This window comes from Rousettus aegyptiacus, unplaced genomic scaffold (genome assembly GCF_014176215.1).
Source record: "Rousettus aegyptiacus isolate mRouAeg1 unplaced genomic scaffold, mRouAeg1.p scaffold_m13_p_6, whole genome shotgun sequence".
NCBI classification, from domain to species: domain Eukaryota; kingdom Metazoa; phylum Chordata; class Mammalia; order Chiroptera; family Pteropodidae; genus Rousettus; species Rousettus aegyptiacus.
Window position 1 is genome coordinate 37381404 of NW_023416309.1, and position 21104 is coordinate 37402507.

Here is a 21104-nt window from a genome sequence, read left to right on the forward strand (position 1 = left end):
CCTGAGGGTGGGGAGGATTGGGGAGAATGAGGAGGCTGCTCCTGCTTGACCTCTGGCTGGTAGAGTACACCTGAGAAAATGAGGCCTGACCCATCTGCCCTGCCCCCTCACAGTCTCCTCCCCCTAAGTCTGACCCAGCTCTTAATTGACACAGATCTTAAGCCCTTGTCAGACTAGTCTCAGGTTAGGCAGGTGATGTGGGCCATGGCCCAGCTGCCCCAGAGAAGCCAGGCCCTGCAGCCTTATCCTCTGGGAAACCCTGCAGCCAGGCCCAGCTGCAGGCCTTTCCTGGTGGTTTAGCTGTCTGCCTTCCTCTGAGGCAAAGACCAAAGGACACCACTAGCAGACCAGCTGTTTTCTCCTTTTGGACGGCCCTCTTTCCCATTCTCGCCCTCACTTCTTCTCAGGAGACCTGTGTTCTCACCAAACCCCCCATGCGATTCTCTCCTTGGTTCCTTCTCTTAGCCTTCATTGAGCATCTATTATGTGGCAGGCACTGGCTTGAGTCCTGGGGTCCCTGAGGTGGGTAAGACCTAGCTCTGCCCTTGTAGATTTTTTTGTGGTACAACTCATGCAGAGTGGCTCAAATGGGAGCTTTACTGGATCCAGGACAATTAGAAAGGGTCTTTCGTTAGAGATGCCTAGCGGTAGAAGTCACCCCAAGTCCCAGCTGAGCTGTTTCAGCCTCGTCATGACAGGATCTTTTACTGCCGTCCCCTAAAAGGCTCATAAAGTTTTCTATCAAACCACATTTAAACAAAAGCTAAAGGAACACACACACAGCCCTTATTTTTTTAAAAAATAGTCAATACATATACAAATATAGATCCTAGAAAGTACAAGTCCCATCACCGCACTCCTACAGTGGAAGGACTGGTGTGTATTTCCCCAGATTTTTTCCTTGCAGATGCTAACGCTGTCTTTATAAATTTGGGCTCGTTTGGAGCTGTCCGGAGGTCGGGAAGCACGTAGCCTCTGAGGGCACCGTCCGACCCCTGGCAGTTATTCTAGTCGTGGACCTCTGCACAGAACAGAAATGGCGGCAAGTTCACAGCACTCCTTGCTTCCCCCACCCCCCGAGTTGCACTGATGTCAGCACCTAAAGCCTGTGTTCAAAGCCTTTGGTTGGTTGCTAGGATTTCAGCTGCCTCCCATTCCCTGTCCTCGTGCCCCAGACTCCTCTTTCCTTGAAGCCAGGACTATATGGGAGGTGGGGAAGTCTTACCTGGATCTCGAGATCGGGGACCTTTGGGTTTTTCCGCCCATTCTTTCTCCCATTGGCTATATCTCTCAGCTACTCTGTACCTGCCCAGTCCCCTGGCCTCGAGAAACTGAGTCACAGAGATATCCAAACCTTCCGGGTTGACCAAAAAACATCTTCTCTGGGCTGGCATTCTGTCAACTTAGTGTGGACCACTAGTTTCCATATGCTGATCAGAAGCTTTAATTGACAGATATGGCTTAGCATTTCCATTAAAAAATTATAAACTAAATATAGTTGGAGAGAAATTCTTTTGAGATCTGGAGGAGTGGGTAAGGTAATAAATGGTCTTTGTCACGACAAGGCTGGGAGCTGCCCTTTGGTACCCCAGGGGGCGGTACAGATGTCCTGAATCAGAGCCCATCAGCCGGGGCAGAGGAAACTAGAAAAGAAGAAAGCAGGGCAGCCTGTGGGTGCTACAGCTAGAATTTGATGGGAAATGACATTGCAGACTTGTGTGCAACTATTTGTGTGTTCCTGACTTTGCCAACAAAGAGTGAAGACCAGTGTTTAGTAGGCCAGTGGGCCAGGGAGCAGGGCGCCCATCAGGCCTTGTGGGGTCTGGGTAGTCCTGCTGGCCTGCACTCACTCTTTCAGCTTGACCCCAGGCCTTTGCTGCTTCTGCACCTTTTACCTGCAATGCATACTTTTCCCTCCCCCTTCTTCAAGGCCCAGCTCACAGTGTCTTGTGTCTTCCATGAGGCCTCACAGATATGCTCATTCCCTCCTTTGCTTCCCCACAGCCTTCTAAATCTCTTTTACCTCATTTCCTGCTTTTCTGGTAGTGTAGTCATTCATTCATTCATTCATCTAATACTGAGAATCTTCTCTGTGTAAGGTGCCAAGTGCCACTGTATAGCAGAGACCAGGGTCCTGCCTTTGAGCGACTGACATTCTAATGGGGAGACAGAAAAATGAGTCAACAAACTGGCAGAATTGGGATAGACACTACATAGGAGACAAGGGGCTGGCATTGGGGTGAGGGAGCCCACTTTAATTAGGTTGGGAGGGAAGGCCTCTGAGGAGGTGCTCTTTAAACCTTGGAGTACACTTACGGTAATTAAAATGTCATCCTCATTTTCTCAGGCGCCTTGAGTGCCTGGCAGGAAGGATCTTGAACACAGTGGGTGCTCAGGAATTGTGTTGACATGAATCTGGGCCATGACCTCTTTGTCTGGGCCTCAGCACCCTGGAAGCCAGTAATCATCACCTTCTTCTGCCTTAGGACTCCCTAGCCCCACCTCCAGCTGTCATTTCACCGTGAAGAATTGGGTTACCTTGGGGGTGGGGTGGCAGGGTCCTGTGAACTTGGGCGTGGGCCAGTGGGGCTGCTTCAAGGCCAAGCCTGTCAGCATCAGTGGGGGGAGAGAGAGAGAGAGAAGAGGCTGATGACCTTTAAACAAGACAGCCTGGAGGTTCTGCACGTGACTGGTTGTCTTGCATCTGGATTCTCTATCAGAGATGTTTCACCACCATTATTTCAGAGGGCAACTGAGTCCCAGAGCTTGCAAGCTGCCTCTTCCATCAGCAGCAGCAGCAGCAGAGACCAAAGTGGAGCAGGCCACTGTGTGCAGGAATGAGGGTAAGGCTTGCTCCCAGCTTGCCCACCCAGCCTGCTGGAGTCTCCCTATGTCTAGAGCCCTTGTCACAGAGGGTCAGAGCTGGAAGCAGCAGCTGTAGAGATGATCTAGCCTAATTCCCACTCACCCCTTTGGCAGATGCATAAACAAAGCCTGGTGATCAAGGGTGTGGGCTCCCAATACAGGCATACCTCATTTTATTGTGCTTTTCAGATAATGTGTTTTTTACAAATTGAAGGTCTGTGTTGAGCAAGGCAAGGCTATTGGTACCATTTTCTCAGCTGGCTCAAAAGATGGTTAACATTTTTAGCAATAAAGTATTTTCTAATTAAGTTATGTACAGTGTTTTTCAGATGTAATGCTACTGCATACTTCATAAACTACAGTATAGTGTAAACACAACTTTTATAGGCACTGGGAAACCAGAAAAATTCGCTAGACTCGCTTTATCGCGATATCTGTTCTATTGCGGTGGCCTGGAACCGAACGTGTGGTATTCCTGAGGTATATGCCTTTCCCTAGCCCTCTGCTCTATCTAGCATGCAGTAGTTTGCCTGCTTGTGTATGGGGTCTTTTCTCTGAACAAAATTTGTTTGTATCATTTATTTATTTCTCATTTATTTAGTTTTTTAAAGTATGCCACAGAATAACACGTTATAAGAGTTTCCTAAATTATGCATTCAGGTATTTTTGAAACAATGAGCATGAACATAATATGTCACGCAACCAAAAAGGGTCCCCCGTGTGTCATTTGTATGATTCAGCCCTGGCCCAGACAATGATAGGAGCTGATCTTGTCAGGGACTTGTCATGCTCGTTTGGGTGGCCACAGTGCCTGGCACTGGTACACGGCTGTTGCAAGAGACTGAGCAGTTTCCACTTTAACAGGGCCTCCATGGGTTTTTGAGAGTCTCTGCCCTTGGGGTCTCACAGCATTTTTTTTTGTACAGAATCTCTCGTCTCATGTATGTCTCTGTGTGTGTATTATTGCCTATGTGGTTCGCCTTGCATTTTTGTGCAGGGGCGGTGAGTGTTTGGAGGGCAAAGATCTTGCCATACCTGTGTTTGTGCCCCTCGTGACCTTTGCACATGTCTTTCCACAGGATGGATTTGAATTGAGTCTTAGAGCTAGAAGGGGCCCGGAATCCATTAGTCCAACTTCATTTTACAGAAGGTAGCCCAGATGAGGGTCCTCAGGGAGATGACCTGGTCCAGGTCCCAGGAGCTGAACCAGCCAGTCATGGGGCTGAGATATCTGACCTTCACGCTGAGTTGGGAGCCTCCCTGGAGGTGAAGGACGCCTGTCCCAAAGAGGTCAGGAAGCTGTCAGAGAGGTGTCGGGAGGGGAGGGCATGTGGGCATGGCCCCTCCTCCATCCACAACAGACCCACTCTACTTGTCTTGCATGGCAAATGAGCTTCTCTGAAAGCCATCCACTATTTTCTTTGAAACAAGGATTTTGCTGCTAAGAAAAGAACCCTCCTGGAGCTGCAGACCCTCTGCTTGTTTAGTTTGGAGGCCTGCCCTTGTGGCCCTGGCTGGAGGGTGGGGATGTGTCATGTGGAAGGACTAGGGGGCCCTGCCTTTCCTGCCCTCCATACAGATGCCAGGGCCAACACCTAGAGGCCCTCAGGTCCTGCCTTCCTGATCAACTGCCACCTCAGGTGTTGCCAAAATAAACAGCTCAGGATGAGGTGCCTCACAGCCCGAGGCCCACACAACCACCCCAGCAGCACCTTGGAGAGCCATGCATAGCCAACGCCTTAACCGCTTTGCCCTGTCTTCTTCGGAGGGGCTGGCGCCTTACATCTGGGCCCTGCTCTGAGGAAGGGGGAGGGACATGGGATCACTGCCTCTTGCTCTAGCACTTTGGATCCTGTTAGCCTCCTGTAGAAGGGTGAGGAGGCCTTGGTTCTTTAAAAAAAAATTTAACTTTATATTTCACTAGAGCTTCAAATAACTTAGCTAGGCTATACACAGAATAGGATTCAGTAATAAATGCTGTGGATGGAAATGAAATTAGACCAAAAGATTTGTCACTGAGTTGTCTTAGAAATGCTTCCTGAGCGTCTGCTGGACTAGCTCTGGAGCACTTATAACCTACCAGGCACTCAACACTCAGGAGAGGCGGTAGCTTGGGATTTGAGAGCCAGCCTGCTACTTAGCCATGTGACAAGCCCCTTTGAATTAGGTAGTTTAATATATATGGGTCTTAGAACAGTGTCTGGCATGTGATAAGAGCTTAGTAATTGTTATCCATGATTGTTAATGTTATTACCAAAGCTCGCAGGGTAACCCTGTAAGGTAGTGACTGTTGTCCCCGTTTTCAAGATGAGGAAACTGAGGTTCTCAGGGGTTAAATGATGTGCCCAAGTCATGCAGGTGGTGGAGCCAGGGTTCTGTCTCAGGTCTGGAATCTGAGGCTTTTGACAGCTCGACTGGACTATTCATTCATCTGGCTCTAGGCCAGGGGCTGGGCATTCGGGTGCCAATACTAATGAGACCAGGTGCTGCCTCGAGGAGCTTACAGCCTGGCGTGGAGGCCCACACATACACATAGGCATCAGTGAGTGAATTTCCAGAGGCACCATGTGGGTTAAAGTCAAGCCAGGCTGGGGGTGAGGCAGGGCGGGACCGGCAGCAATGCCGTACTACACACCCTGCACACCGGGCTGGTCAGTAATGCTGTCAGCTAGGCCTTCCCTCCTCGGCTGGAGGCAGAGCTGCTTCTGTGCCTGTCAGCTGTGTGGCACAGAACCGGGGGCAGAAGGGTCACCTCCTCCTTTGCCCCCTCATTTGCAGTGTTTTTCTCACTGCCCTGGAGAGGTGGTGTGAAGGGCAGGAGCTGGGACAAGCACTGGGCTGGGTGTGAAAGGGTCTTAAGCCACTCATTGGATTCTCGCCACTGCCCCAGGGTCCCTGAACCTCAGTGTCCTTATCTGTAAAATGGGAGTAATGGTACTTGCCATACAGTAATGTATCTTGTTTAATCCTCACAATAGTCCTTCCAGATAGTATTATTGCTCCCATTTTACGGATGTGGAAACTGAGATCCAGAGGCTCAGCTGCCTGGGGTCACACCTGTGAGGGTGGAGTTGAATATCAGACCCAGATCCTGTCTGATTCCAAAGCTACCTACCTCTGTGTGTTCCAAACCTTCTGAGTTCTGTACCCCTTCCAGCCCCACCCATCACTAGTAAGCTGCTGGACAAGCCTCAGGAGGGTGTGGCTGTCAGGGGGCCAAGTTGAGTGAGGCACTCCTGCCAGGCCAGCCATCCAGGCCTGGCAGCTGGTGGGAGGCAGGGATGGAAGGATGGGCTTTACCTGCCCACAGGCCCCGGTTGTGGTGGGAGTAGCAGGCTTTCCTCCCTGCTAGTCTGGCAAGTAAGTTTTGTCAGCCTGTGAGTCACACAGCACTGATGAGTCAGATTTTCCCCCTCTTCTTGCCCAAAGCAGCTGGGGAGGGGGTGGGGAGGGGTTTCTTAGGAAATAGGACCTCCCTCGCTCTGCTCTCCCACTGTCCCCCTTGTCTTCAAGCTGAGCCTTTCCTATCCATAAGTCTGTAGCTCGGCCCTGGAGGAAGAGTCTTTTGTGTCCATACAGAAGAGGGAGTAGAGATCAGACCTCAGGCTGAGTAGAGTTGGCAGGGAATCTTGCTGCCATGTTAGTAAGGAGAGTAAGGTTGCTAGTCCAGGGTTGTCTGACTCCAAAGCCCTTGCTCTTGGTCTCTTGGCTTGGCTCTTTTCTCTCCATTCTGCAGAGAGGGGTTTAGTCCTGTATCCTCTGGGTTTCCCCAGGCACAGGGCCCCTTGAGCTATCTGCTTCTTGCCTTGTGACCAGCTTGGCTAAGAGCCTTGAAAGGACTGTCCAGATGGCCAACCTCAGGCAGGCCTGGGGTTCTCCCTGAGCAACCCCTTCTAGGCCCTCTCAGAGGCCTAATTAAACACAGTCAAAGCAGCCAGCCAAGCTAGGCAGCCTAGTTCCAGACCAGTTCATCTCAGTCTTGGCCACATGTTAGAAATCTCTGGAGAGCTTTCACTCCCTTCTGATGCTCAGGCCCTACCCCTGAGCAATTATGTCAGACTCCCTGGGGTGAGCCCCAGGCAACAGTGTTTTTTGATTTAGAGCACTGCTATTGCCTCTTGAGAGCCTGCCCTCCAGGAGTTGACAGTCAAGTTGCAGGGACAGCGCACACAGGGCTGAGTTCCCTTCAGGGAACTCAAATGTGTGACTCAGGCTAGTGTGGGAAGCTTACACCCTGCAGGGTCAGGGAAGGGGAGAGAGGTGCATGAGGGCTCCAGGGGGAAGAAGGCTGCATCCTGCATCCTGAGAGTTGGAGGTGGGGACCAGGCAATGCTTGGGAAGGAAACCAGAGAGGCTGCTGGCCTGACAGGGCTGTGATTCACGGGCTGTAAGGAGGAAGGGGAAGGAATGAGTCAGGCACAGCTGCATGCAAGACTGGAGCCTGGCTTTGGAAGAGAATGAACATGGTCAAATGAGGAGTTCTCTGTTGATCCAAAAACCAAATATTGTGGGCCCTGAGTTGTGCCACATAAAGAAATGGGCGAGCCTTAATAAGATGGGGTTCCAGATCTCAGTGATGTCACGCATCTGTGTGCAATTTGCACTTGACCAAGGCACTTCTCACAGAAACACCTGGAGCATTTCAGCATCTCTATAAAGTGCAAAAAAGTGTGGCATTTACATTTGGCAGATGTGATTGGAGAGGTTAAGTGCCATGCCCCGGGTCACACAGCACGGATTACAATGGAAATGGACCCAAATCTTCTGACTCTAGTCCATCCCACTCAAGACACAGACTTGAAAGGCAGACAGTAACTGAGGGCCAGCTCCCGAGGTGTGGACTGTAAATGAACACCAGGACTGAGACAGTGTGGCACCACAACCAGCGGGGAAGGATCGTGGGGTCTTTCCTCGCTCCAGCCCTGTCAGTTCTAGGCACACTTGCTGCCATGTTAACTGTGGAGGCAGAGGGGTCTGTGCTTAGATAGAGGAAGCAAGAGCCTGGTGGGGCTTCCTGCTGGGCAGACCTCACCTGGGCTGTTAGGTGAATTAGGTTAGTGGGGAGGAGGGTGAATTGGATGAGACAGAAGGAGGGAATAGGGATCTTCAGTCTGGAGCAGAAAACATCAACTCTGTGAAGGAGGCTGTGGCTTGTTCACAGTGTTATTCCAAAGAGAAGAGCCAGTGGATTCTAGGTCAGAATAATAATGATAATAATAACAATGGCAAAAATAATTTTTTATGACAGTAATAAATGCCTGCTCTGTAGCAAGTATGGTGCTGGTGTGTGTGTGTGTGTGTGTGTCTGTGTGTGTGTGTCTGTGTGTGTGTCTTCAGATTGAGGCACCAAGAGCCAGGTGAAGCTTGGTGCTTGGAAGACTGCACCTGGGGTGTTAGGTTAGTTGATTTATTACATATAATCTTCTTGATTCTGTTAGTTAATATATATGTATATACCATCAATCTTCCCAACCTCCCGAAGAAGTGGGCTGTGACTACTCCCTTCTTCCCAGAAGAGGAGACTAGAAAGCTTAAGGCATTTATCCAAGGTCACTGAGCTGATTTATGATAGGGCTGGTGTTCTAACCGAGGTCTGCCTGCCTCTAAAATCTGTTTCTCTGTTCCACTGCCTGCTACATAGTTAGTGCTCAGTGAAGGGAGACTATAAAACTATTAATTTTCTAACCATTTGATCCATCCAGCAATGGAATGGGCTTTCTCATGGCCTAGAGAGTGCCTTATCCCCCAAAGTACCCACAGAGACTGAATTGCCTCTGGAAGGAGTGTTGTATGGGGTAAGACGTTGGTCTCCGACACTTAGCCCCTAACCAGCCATGCGGAATTAGAGTGCCCCATGTCTGTGTTTCTGTCAGGCGCACAGAAGACCTGGGCACACAGCCAGGCCCAAGTGTCCTGGGAGGGCCCGGCTCTTAGGTTCTGTTCTTCCCCAGGGGGAACTAGAAGGCCAGGCAGACTCCTAGCTCCTCCATTCTCGCTCCTGATATGTGTGTTCTGTCTGCTGCCTTTCCCATTGGCATATTTGTCATCTCTGTGTCAAACTCTTGACATTTTAATATTCTAGTTATAATTCAGCTTTCACTGGAAAGGGAGTGGTTTGATAGAAAGAATTTGCCTCTCACCCCCCAACACACACACACACACACACACACACACTCACACACACACACGTAAGAGCTATGGGGTTTGGGACAGGTCACATCTCAAAGCCTCAGTTTCATCATCTGTAAAATGAAATGACTTTAATATCACTTTCTGCTTTAGGATCCTGCCGTACTCGGCACCTGCCCCGATGTGATGGCACACGTCTGAGTGAAGCAGTGTGCCAGTTGACAGCCAGTAGGTCAGGGTCCTGGGTGTCAGAAGTCAGGCCGTGCCATTCCGCCTCCAGGCACCTGGCTGCCAGGCAGGGGCCCGCCCGGATCTTTCCTGCAGGGAGCCTCCTTGACAACAGGGCTGTGGAAAGCACAGTGGCAGCAGTGACCTGTCTCTCCTCCTTGGAGTCCTGAGGTAGCAAGGGGAGCTGGCCAGATATCGGAGACCTTTCTAGCAACCTCTGGGGAATTCCTGTTTTATTTATGAGCCGCCATCCTCCCTCTTCTGCCCCAGGAAAAGTGCTGACCCTGTGCTGTGCTGCCACACAGGGAAGCGGGCATCCATCCATCAAGCCCACTTTTTGTCCCTGTCAACCTTAAGCTCATTTAACCCATGCAGCGTCCTGCACTGTGAGGTAGAGACCATGAGTTGTCTGTGGCAGGAGTATTCAAAGTTTCCAAAATCACAGCAACTCTATCGAAAAACGATAATCTTTCATTCTTTTGATTGCATAATGGTAAACATTATTGACTTGGTTTGATTACTAATTACAGTAGCTACTGTCTTTTAAGCACTAGGCAGAATGGTCTCTGTAATCCTTGAAGCAATCCATGATGTGGGAGTTACGTCCTCCTTACAGATGGGAACACTGAGGTTTAGAACAGTTAGGTTGTCCACTTACATCCGCCCACGCTCACGCAGATGGTCAGTAGCCGAAGCACCCGCACTGCCTCCCCATTCATCTCTGAAGGCCATGTATAAGTGAGTAGCCAGATTAGAGAAAGAGGCCACACTGACGTGTCTCTTAACTCATAATGATCCGTGATCTACGTTGCCAGAAACCACATGTAATCAAGCTTCTCTCTAGAGCTGGTAACTGTTCACATTTAGGGAGGACTTTGTCGCACGTGGGAACAAACACACCAGTACATGATGAAGATGGGAATATACTCATTACAAGGAAGAAATGGGCTGTGTTTTTTTAAACTTATATGAACTTAAAACGAAGTGCAGGAATTTCCCAAACACTTGATGTTTTAACTCTACCTGTGAAGTGCAGTATTCTCTCCCAGCCAGCCTCAGAAAGGAGCTGTATGGCAGGTTAGCTCCCGGAGCAGCCCCTGAGGATGCAGGGGTTCTGTTTGTAGTAGAAATCAGACAGGCCAATTTTCCACCAGGAAATGGGATGGGGTGGCTGGGCAGTCAGCTTGGGTCAGGAGAAGAGTTTGTCATTGCCCAGCTCGCATACCACCTTTCACCCTGCCCGCTGCGCACAGCCTGGGCCCTGGGCGGGAGGCACAGAGCAAAGAGCAGATGAAGTCCCTGCTCCGCCCGAGCACCCCCCAGTAAACGCGTGTGTTGTGTGCACGCGCAGTGAAAGCACACATTGTCTCCACAGTTATGTGTGCCCCCTTGTCCACACCTACAACCGCCCAAGCAGGGGGCCTCTGGGTAGGTTTATTTTTCTTGGCTGCACTTTCGTCTCTCCAGTTGCCACGAAGGTTCCAGGCCCTCATGGGTGTGGTTCCTGACATCCAGCCCCTCATCCTCCACAGGTTTCTTCCCCGTGCACTTCAGGGACTGGTTTTGTCCCTCATGGACTCCCACCTCCACCATCTCCTTTCTTCCTCCCTCTCTTCTTTACAGGAATTTCTTCCAAGCTGTTCCATCTGATCTCCCCCAACTTCTGATCTCTCCTCTCTCCTCTCCAGCTCTTCCCACTTTTCCTAAACTCATTCTTTCAAGAAACAGTTGAGTCCTGCTGCATGCCAGATTCTGTTCCCAGAATCCCAGAGATGCATGGGGTAGTCCCAGCCTCAGGGGGACAGACAAGATCATTGCACAGAACTGCAGTTGCCCTGGGCTGAGCATCATCACAGAGCTAGGTAGAGGCTCCCAGAGGAGCCTGGAGTCAGTCCTTCCACTTGCCCAGGACCACCTGGGATCCAGTATTCCCCTCAAGGGGATGTAGTTTAGGAAGCCTGGCTTGTCACTTAGCAACCGGCTCCACCCCTTTCCCTCCCTGAACTCTGGAGCTGGGCTGGAGGGAATGAATGGGAAGAAGGGCCTACTGTACTATAAAGAGGCCGCCATGTGGGGAGGCCCCAGCTGAGCAGAGCTGGGCCAGCACTTTCCCTTCGAAGGTTACCCAGGCAGTGCGGGTCATCCTGGGCTAAGTCTGACTATAAATACCACATTTCCTGAAGGGATTATTACCTGGGCTCCGCTTCCCCTGGCTGCACCCTCCCTAGCCGTGCTGATCCTCCTTCTGGGGCCTGCTGTTCTCCCTGACCTGGATCCCCTCTGCCAGGTGCCATCCTTCAGCCACATCTTTCCAGGCCTCTGCATCCCAGCCGGGACTACCAGGGTGGGAGCGGAAGAGGAATGATTTGAGTCTGCATCTTGGCCGAAGGGCCCATGCAGCCTAGGCTATTGGGGCAGGCAGACCCTTGTCCCTGCCTTCTCCTGCCTGGAACCTCATCTCTGACACCAGCCAGAGCAAGCCCAGACTTGTCATAAAACCAGTGCTTCTGGGGAGGACACCGTTGGCTTCTTCCCTGGAGTAGGGGCCTGGGAATGGAGCTTGGTAACCAAGTGTGGAAATAGACCTTGGGGATTGATGCAGGTATAAATAGGGCTGTCTCCTGGCTTGGGTGGACTGACTGTCCTGGGAAATATCTGGTTCCCTTGGCAGGCCTCAGACTTGGTGTCACATCCCAGTGGGTCAGTTGTGCCAGTCTCTGAAGCTACAATAAAGATCTCTTGGGGTCTGAGATCAAAAAGAAAGAGACTGCCTGACTTCGCCCTCATGCAGACTTTTCCCCTGCTTCCCCCTGCCTGTCCACTTCGGCTCTCTGCTTTAATTCTTCCACCATGCTCCCCACCCCTTTTACGGAGTGTTTGTCAGTTCCATTTTCAACTCAGAAAACCTGCACTGGGCCCGGCATCCTGTGAGGCCCTGGCATATTCAGAGAGAAGCAGCCAGGGCCTGTTTTTCTTCTGTGGGTTCTTGAGAATCCCTGCTTTCTGAATTAAGCTAGGTGAATCAGGCGTTGGGAGTGCATGTACACATACACACATGTACACACACATGCGTACACGATGCACACCAGGTCTAGGGAAGTTGGAAAGGACCTTTAGCGTTCTCTCCCCCACTCTTCTTTTAGTGCCCTCCCTTGGGGATGGTACAGCCAGACACCATTCATTATCAAGACCAAACCACAGCGTCCACCGTCATTATCCTCCCCCGACCCAGACAGCGTGTCCTCTTGCTCTCTTCCCTCTTTACTCTGTGAATCTGCCCTCAGCAGCAACTTTGGAGGTCATCTGTTGAACAAACTTATGTTAACATATGGATGAGCCTGTCATTTCCACTTCTGTTTTGCTGTGTTTACGAGGAGGCTTGTTCAGTCAGAATCACTGTACATCCCAGCTATGCCCCAGCCCAGCCCCTACAACTCTGAGGACCCTGGCAGTCCGTCTTTTTAACCAGCACTCCAGGAGATCCCAGCTTTGCCTCTGTACTCAGAAACATACATTCCCTGCTCAGTCACAAGTGTAGTTGCTGTTCCCTTCCTGCCACAATCACAGAAACCCATGACTTCCGTGAGCATTTTATACCTCTCTGTGTAGGGGTGTACTGTGACCACAGAATGATCTTTTGTTATTTTTTAAAATGTCTCTTTTGTCAACTTCATTAAGGATAAGGACCATTTCTGTTACTTTGTCTTTGACCTGGAACTTTATCTAGGACAGGTGGAGACATAAGTAGAAGCCACTAGATGCTCCTGCTGCTGAAACCAGCAGAGCCTGACCTGGCCCTGGACAGAGTTGCTCAGAGCTGCCAGCAACTGAAATCCTAGAGGCTGTGGACCTTGGGCTTTCCAGCTCATTGTCACCCTCACCCCTCCTCACTGTCGCCCTCACCCCTCTTCACTTGGCTCCCCAAACTCTTCCTACTTTTCCTTGCTGCTCCCTGGCTCTTTGTGTACTTTTTTTCTTGTTAGCTACTTTCACCATATTATTTTCATTACTTACGTAACAAATGCTTGTTGTAGAAAACTTGGAATATAAACAAAAAAAAATTGGTAACTGCCGATCAGATATAACCAGTTAACATTTTGGAGTAAATCCAGTCTTTTTAATATATATGATTTTACATCCTTTTTTAGAAACAAAAGCTGGAGCACCGAGCACTTGGAGTCCTGTAACCTTTTTTCACTGTGTTCTGGACGTTTCCCCGTGCTACCCAGCATCTTTCTGCTTCTGCACAGAACTGCTGCTGCGATGCACAAGTGTTATTGAACCTTCCTCTGAGGAGTGTGCAGTGCGTTTGTGTCTAGCTTTCTCCTGTTTTAAACCATGCTGAGTCAAACAGCTTCATAGATAAGCCTTTGCCACACACTTGTGATTACCAGAATACGTTCTTAAAACCAAATAGCCAAGCCAAAGGGATGTACATTTCTAAGTTTTTTGGTACCATGCCAAATACCCTGCGGAAAGTTTGTGCCAATTTGTGCGGCATATAAGAGTGTTTACACCCTTTCCACTGCCCAGTAATTTTTGACTCAACTAACTGTGAAATATCATTTATTTTTAAAGTGAATGAAATTTAAAATATCAGTTTGCTTTTATCTTTCTCTGTATGTATCTGTGCCTAAGATTGTAAGCATCTGAAGGTCAGGGGTCCAGACCTTCGGCCTAGAGTACTTTGCTGGATATTTTAATGCTATATTTAACTCACTGGTTGAGGGAGCCAGCACCTGCCCCAGCGGTGCTGCGGCTGCCCCCTGCTGGTTCCGAGGTGCGGTGCCGGCTAAGGAGGCATGGCTGGGATACTGCTGTCCTCTTAACATCGGCCCTCCCCCTTCCCACCATCACCACCCCATTCTAATGTTTTGTAGTAGTTTCAGCCCGAAAGGACCAGCGTGCAGCGTGAGGAATTTTTAAGCCATTGTATCCTGGATGACTGCAGATGCTGTTATTACTTGGAGAGGCTCACTCACATTGTGTCCACTGTGGGTGAGAAATGTGTCTATGTTAGGAAAGAGTGCCGCTATCTGTGTGGAGGGGTGGGGACTCTGAAGGTCAGGTATTTGAGCAAAACATCCCTGGGGTACCCATGGCTTCCTGAGGTGATGACTTTGAAAGGTGACACCGTGGAGCAATGTTTATTTTAAAGAGACAGCGGGATGCATGCACACACTTCAGGTTGTCCTGGGGTCATCAGTCCAGCAACCTCAGTTGTCAGGAACAGAATCAAAATGTGACCTTTAAAGCAGAGGGGATCTGAGTAGGAACAACAGATTTCTGGAAGCCTAGTCTCTCCCTTCTTTAGGAAGCTTCTTCCTTAGAACTGGATGCTCTTGACTTCAGCAATGCTGACAAGCTTTCTAACCCTCAGCAGATTAGGAATGCTGCATTAGCTGGACCTGACTTCTGCCCATGGGAGCAGCAGATAGATGGAGATCAGTGAGGAGTGACCTCTGGCAAAGAGAAAGGAGACCTGAAAGCTATAGAAATCAGCTCAAGAAGTTTAAAAGTCGCCGAAGTGGGTCATTGAGTGGAGGGGCAGAAGTTCCATACCCCAGAGATCCCTGAGGATGTCACAGTACTAGGACTGTGTATCTTGCTGGATCAAAGCTCTTGTTAGGGAGTCATCAATATTAAAAGACCAAAGAGGAGGAATCAGAAATCATGAAGCAAGAGTTACTTCTTGGATCCAGGGAGAAACGCCTCTGGGCCGAATTACCACAAAAAAATACATGGACGAAACTTACCTTCTGTGTCTCCAGTGCTTCCTTTCTGTCTTTCACACTAAGCCTTTGATTGATCTGGTTTTGGTTTCTGTAGCTGGCATGAGATGGGGGTCCTGTTTCATGTCTTCTCCTACATGGACAATCTAGTCCTAACACCATTTATCAGTAGTCCATTGTAAAGAAAAAACCTCCGTGTTCCTCTACTACTCACACAGAAAACTTCTGATGCCATTTATGGGTGTTTTCTCCCACACCAAGCAATTCTCCAATTCTCCGTGGACACCAACTGGTGTCCTACAATTCTATTCAATTCTGACACTATCTGGAGTTCACATACACCTGACAAGTTAAGGGCCCAGTCCCACAAGACTGCCCCCTACTTCAGACACCAATCATAAGTAGTGAGTCCTCAGGTTAACCGTAATTTCTGTTCAGTTTGGCTACTAATTGGACATTCCCATGACCCCCTCCTTGGATTCGATTATCCACTAGAGCAGCTCACAGAAACCAGGAGAATAGTTTACTTCCTATTGCCGATTTATTACAAAGAATATTTTAAAGGACACAAACGAACAGTCAGATGAAGAGATACATAAGGTGAGGTCTGGAAGGGTCTCAAGCCCTTCTCTCTTGGTATGTGGATGTGTTCACCAACCTGAAAGCCCTGGGAATTTTTTGGAGGCTTTGTCAACGGGCATGATCAATTATTGACTCAATTTACAGCTTTTCTTCCCTCTCCCCTCTCCAGAGAGTGGGGGGCAAGGCTGAAAGTTACAAGTTTATCATGCCTTGGTCCTTCTGGTGATCAGCCCTCATCCAGGATCCCACCAAGAGTCTCTCATTAAAACAAAAGGTGCTTATGTCACCCAGGAAATTCCAAGGGATTTGAGAGCTCTGTATCAGACATTCCTATCACTCAGGAAACTACAAGGGTTTTAGGAGTTCTGTCTCAGGAATTGGGTCAAGGACCAAGTCTTAACAGGAACTGGGGGCAGAGACCAATATATATATTTCATCTTACACACGCAATTCTGCAGTGTTTCTTCTTACTTTAAGCACATTTCTGTATATGCCTAGGTCTATTTCTGGGCTCCCTATTCCATTTCATTGGCCCATTTGTCTGTCCCTATTCCAGTACTACATTCACTGTAGCTTTATAATTAGTGTCAATAATTGTAGAAAAAGTTTTCCCACCTTATTCTTACCATCCAAATTCCAATTAGTATATTTTTCTTTTCTAGAACTCCTGTCTGGTTCTTTTCATTTCTCCTTGGTCATTCTTTATAATCTCTTTTTTCCTGTTCATATTTTTAAGGCCCTCTTCTTTCTTAAATGCAATATTTAATAATCTGTGTCCGATGAATCCCATATCTGAAATCTTTGTTTGATTCTTCTGTTTGCTGTTTTTGCTGGCTTTGGCTCCTATTGCCTTGTTTCTTTATATGGTGTGATTTTTCTTTTAAACTATATCCTTATTATTCAGTTTCCTTCGAGGTTTATATCAGGAATTCTTTGAGGCCTGATTTGAAGTTGCTTTCCTACAAGGAAGATTTGCATTTCCTGCTATTTCTGGGAATGCTCTAAATTAAATCTCTGGCCTGAGAATGTTCTGCTTGCATGGGTATTGGCAAACCCACGGGAGAGCTGGTTATGGTTCATTCTGACCTGCGGTGGAACCCTCTGTCGCTTATTGTGTGACCTTGGGCAAGTCATTTAATCTTTCTTTCTGTCCTATCATCTGTGAAATAGCAATAACAACACCTACCACCTAAGGCTATTGCAAGGGTGAAATGGGATAATGTGTATAACTAAAGTGCTTACAGGGGGTTCTTTCACACAGATGGCAGGCAGTGGATGTCATCCACTTCCCTGAAAAACCCCCTCCTGCCCCAGCCAGTGGGGGTGGCCCAGCTTTTGTTCAGTCTCTGGACTGTAGGATCTGAGTCAGGGTGGGAGTCAAGTGCTTTAGACCTCACTCCTACGGCTCATTTTGCCTTCAGCTTTTAGGTGACTGAAGCTCCTAAAGCCTTTGAGAGATGCTTTCGCCTCAGCCTTGACCGTGGTCTGGAGTTGTCTTGGAGGCCACTTGGGGCTGACTAATAATAAAAATGACATTTAATAGGATTGCTTTCTTCTTCAGGTGCTGTGAGATTTTTCAGTTCATTGGTTATGTTTTTGTTTTTTTTTTTAATCTCTGTAACTATATGGTGGGACATTAATAACAAGACATTATAATTGTTTATAATTTTAATGCAAATATACATTGACAGTAATGTAAGTGTGAAATAAAAAGAAAGTTGTTTGAATATTGGCGTGAAGACATTTTAAATTCTTTGTATAACAAGGAATATAAAAATTTAATACTATAAACGTAACTATTTTGAGAAAAATTGGGGAAAGGAAACTGGATGGAAATATGTCTAGATGTCAATAGTGGTTACTTTTGAATGGTGGAATTCTTGAATAATTGTTTTCCTCAGAGGCGGCGCAGTACAGACAGTGGTCAGAGGGTGGCCTTTGGAGTCAAAGTCTTGTGTTAAATTGGTACCCATTTGGCCTTGGACAAACAACAGACTCTTTGGTCTTGGCTTCCCCATCATTGGGTTGTTTTGGGAATCAGATGAAATAGCCTGCAATCTGGCGCAAGCTGGTTCTGTAAAATGGTGGCAGTTATTATTTCTACACATCTACATTTTTTCTAGATTTTTAAAATACTGAGCATGTACTACTTTATAATCAAAGAAAGGATGCTGTTAAAACTTAAACAACAGCAGCAATGACAAAGGCAGTATACGCTTTGCTGACAAAAGTATTTTATGTCCCCAGGTTGGGTGTGTGCAGTTTCCAGACTCTTCCCTGACTCCAAAGACAGGCCCAGAGACCCAAATACTTAGGAGCCACCAGTGTGTGTGTTGGGGGTGGATGGGGGGCGGGGAGAGGGAGGAGGCGTGCCAGGCACTGGGTCCTGGCCTGGGGGCTGGGGAGAAGGTGAACTACAGCCCTGGCTTCAGAGACGCTGAGTCTCTCCCTTCTGTCCTGCCTAGGACGCAATGAGCCCCTGAAGAAGGAGAGGCTGAAGTGGAAGAGCGACTACCCCATGACTGACGGGCAATTGCGGAGCAAACGGGATGAGTTCTGGGACACAGCACCTGCGTTTGAGGGCCGCAAAGAGATCTGGGATGCCCTCAAGGCCGCTGCCTATGCAGCTGAGGCCAATGACCACGAGCTGGCTCAGGCCATCCTGGACGGAGCCAGCATCACCCTGCCTCATGGTGAGTGGGCAGGGTGGGGACTTAAATCCCACTGGGCTGATTGGGCCATCAGCTCCATTTAGAGTAAAGGAGAACTGGAAGGCCAGCCACATGTCAGGAGTTGCTATGCAAACTGGTGGGTGGTGGGTGTAGCTATTTCCTTGTTCATTCAAGCAGTCCTCATGAGCATGGACTAGGAGTGAGGACACAAAGAAAAATGAGACACAGTCCCCATTTGCCCAGTGGAGGAGTAGAAAGGCACCAGCAAACTTTAAAGCAGTGTGGGGAGAACAGGCTAAGGATTACTCAGGGTGCTTTGGGACCCCAGAACATCTGAGGTACTAACTTCGTGTTGGGTGCTTATTATATGCTGGGCACTGACCTAGAAGCTTCTACTGTGTTGTTTTATGTTCATAACAGCCTATGGGGCTATATAAAGTAGAGGTTAGCAGTGGAACTCTAGAGTCATAGACCTAAAGTTAACATGAGTGTCTCTGTTTCTTGCTGTGTGACCTTGAGTAAGGAGCTTCTTGAATTTAAAGCCTGTGACTTACAACTGTAAAGTGGGCAACCCCCTCATAATATGGTTGTTAGGATTCAACAAAATACCATATATCATTTAGTCCAGTCCTAGCACTTAGGTGCTCAAGGCACAGTAAGTATATTTCTACATGCAATACATTATGTAAGTAAATTGTGGCCCACTAGGGTACAAGCCATGAAGGGCAAGGCCCGTGCTATTTCATTCATCCTTGTAACCCCAGCATCCAGCACATGTGTTCAAGAAAGAATTATTGAATAAACAAATGGAAAGTTAAATAATATGCCAGGGTGGAATGAACCAGTATCCCATGAGGCCAGAATGCCAGCGCAGGTCTTCCTAACTCTATGTTGAGCTCCTCCCAGCTCTCCCAGAGACATCCGACTGTAGAGACTCCTGACTGTAGGGTGCGTTTGGGACTGTGGGGTTGCCATGACCGGCATATTAGTCTGTTTGGGCTGCTATAACAAAATACCACAGACTGGGTGGTTTATTACACAACAAAAATTCATTTCTCACAGTTCTGGAGGCCGGGGAGCCCAATGTCAAGGTGCCAGTTGAATCAGTTTTTGGTGAGAGCTCTCTTCCTGGCTTGTAGATGGCTGACTGCTTGCTGTGTCCTCACACGGTGGAGAGAAAGAGAGTGAGCAACTCTGGTGTCTGCTTATAAGGGCACTCATTTCGTGGGGTCAGGGCCCCACCCATATGGCCTCATTTAACCTTAATTACCCCCACATAGGCTCCTGTCTTGAAATACAGTGACAGTGGGGGTTAGGGCTTCAACATTTGAATTCCGTTCCCAAGCAGGATCTGACAGCCCTGTCTTCCACAGGCACCCTGTGTGAATGCTACGATGAGCTGGGCAATCGCTACCAGCTGCCCATCTATTGCCTGTCGCCACCCGTGAACCTGCTGCTGGAGCACACTGAGGAGGAGAGCCTGGAGCCTCCTGAGCCCACACCCAGTGTGCGTCGAGAATTCCCGCTAAAGGTGCGCCTCTCCACGGGCAAGGACGTGAGGCTCAGCGCCAGCCTGCCCGACACGGTGGGGCAGCTCAAGAGGCAGCTGCACACCCAGGAAGGCATTGAGCCGTCCTGGCAGCGATGGTTCTTCTCTGGGAAGCTGCTCACAGACCGCACGCGGCTCCAGGAAACCAAGATCCAGAAAGATTTTGTCATCCAGGTCATCATCAACCAGCCCCCGCCACCCCAGGACTGATGAGCGCACAAACCCCTGGGAAGCAGGGCCAGGGAGGGCCTCTGTGGAGCCGAGAGACCTCCGGGCTGGAGTGCCAGGCCTCCCCCACCTACTGCTGCCTTCGAGTGCTGTTGTTTTCTTCAGGGGCGCCTCCCGCTGTATGGCTGCTGGATGAGCTGTGAAGGGGCCCTGCCTCCCAGGAACACCATGGGCCACCAGTGTCTGGCATCCAGGAAGCAGTGCTGCCACACAGGCCTTGCCAACCTTGTTAGAGAAAAGGCAAAATGGCCCTCCACCCTGCCTCTCTCCCTCGGCAGGTTCGAGCCACGAGGGCTAGCCCGGAGGCCCCTGGAGCCCAGACTCATCCTCTGGTGCTTCCAGGCGTGCTCACTCTGGTTTTCTGCTCAGGGTCTGAAGCAGCTGCTGTCTCCCTCCCTTGCCCCCACCCCCTGACTCTGCCCTGGGCACATTGCCAGTCTCCTGGAGGGGAGGGGACCGCTCATGAGCCCCAGGGGCAGGGAGCCTGAGGCCGGCCTCTGCCTCTCCCTGCCCCCAGCACAATTGGCAGAGATGAGGCGGTGGCCGCTGTGGCAGGGGTCTGCACAGGGCCATTTCCTGGCTGTAACCCAAGCGGTAGGGGATCTGCAGCCAGTCATGGCCCCACAGCAGGTCCCTGTGTACAGTCATATCTGCATATTTATCAATAAAGCCTTTTGCTCCTTCCTTCTCTCGTCTGGCTTTGACTTTGGGTTCCCTTGCAGACTCGTGTGTGGGAGCATGTGGGTGTATGGCCTCCCCGGCTTCTCTGGGTGCGGAAGAGTACAGTGGAGCAAGCCTTTTACTGCTAGTGTTTGGGCTCTGTGTTCTCATGGGTCCTCAGGAAAAAACACTTCACCTCTGAATTCACTTTGCTTATCTTTAAAGTAGATGTGATGCCACCTGCCCTGCCTCTTTCCTCAGTTGCTGGGAGGATTAATTGGGATACCACATGTGAAGAAAGCAGCATCTCAAGAAGGTGGCAATGGTTACCTACTGATCTTCTGTAGGAGAAGTGCGTGGGCAGCACCTGGAGGATGCTGGCTTCTGGCTCCAGCCTCTGAGCCAGGCCCTGGAGACACTCACCTGTGCTGATGTTAAAGCAAAATCTTTGACAAATTT

The 21104-nt window shown here is 49.3% G+C and overlaps 1 protein-coding gene across 2 annotated transcripts in view; it reads left to right on the forward strand.

The window, feature by feature from the left end:
- Positions 1-20669, forward strand: part of UBTD1 (ubiquitin domain containing 1) — a 48476-nt gene extending 27807 nt beyond the window's left edge. For both annotated transcript variants that reach the window (XM_016164251.2, XM_016164252.2), the window contains 2 exons: positions 18002-18229; positions 19582-20669. In XM_016164251.2, coding sequence (XP_016019737.1) covers positions 18002-18229; positions 19582-19967 — 614 coding nt within the window. In that variant the 3' untranslated portion in view covers positions 19968-20669. The remainder of the gene's footprint in view (positions 1-18001; positions 18230-19581) is intronic.
- The last annotated feature ends 435 nt before the right edge of the window (positions 20670-21104 follow it).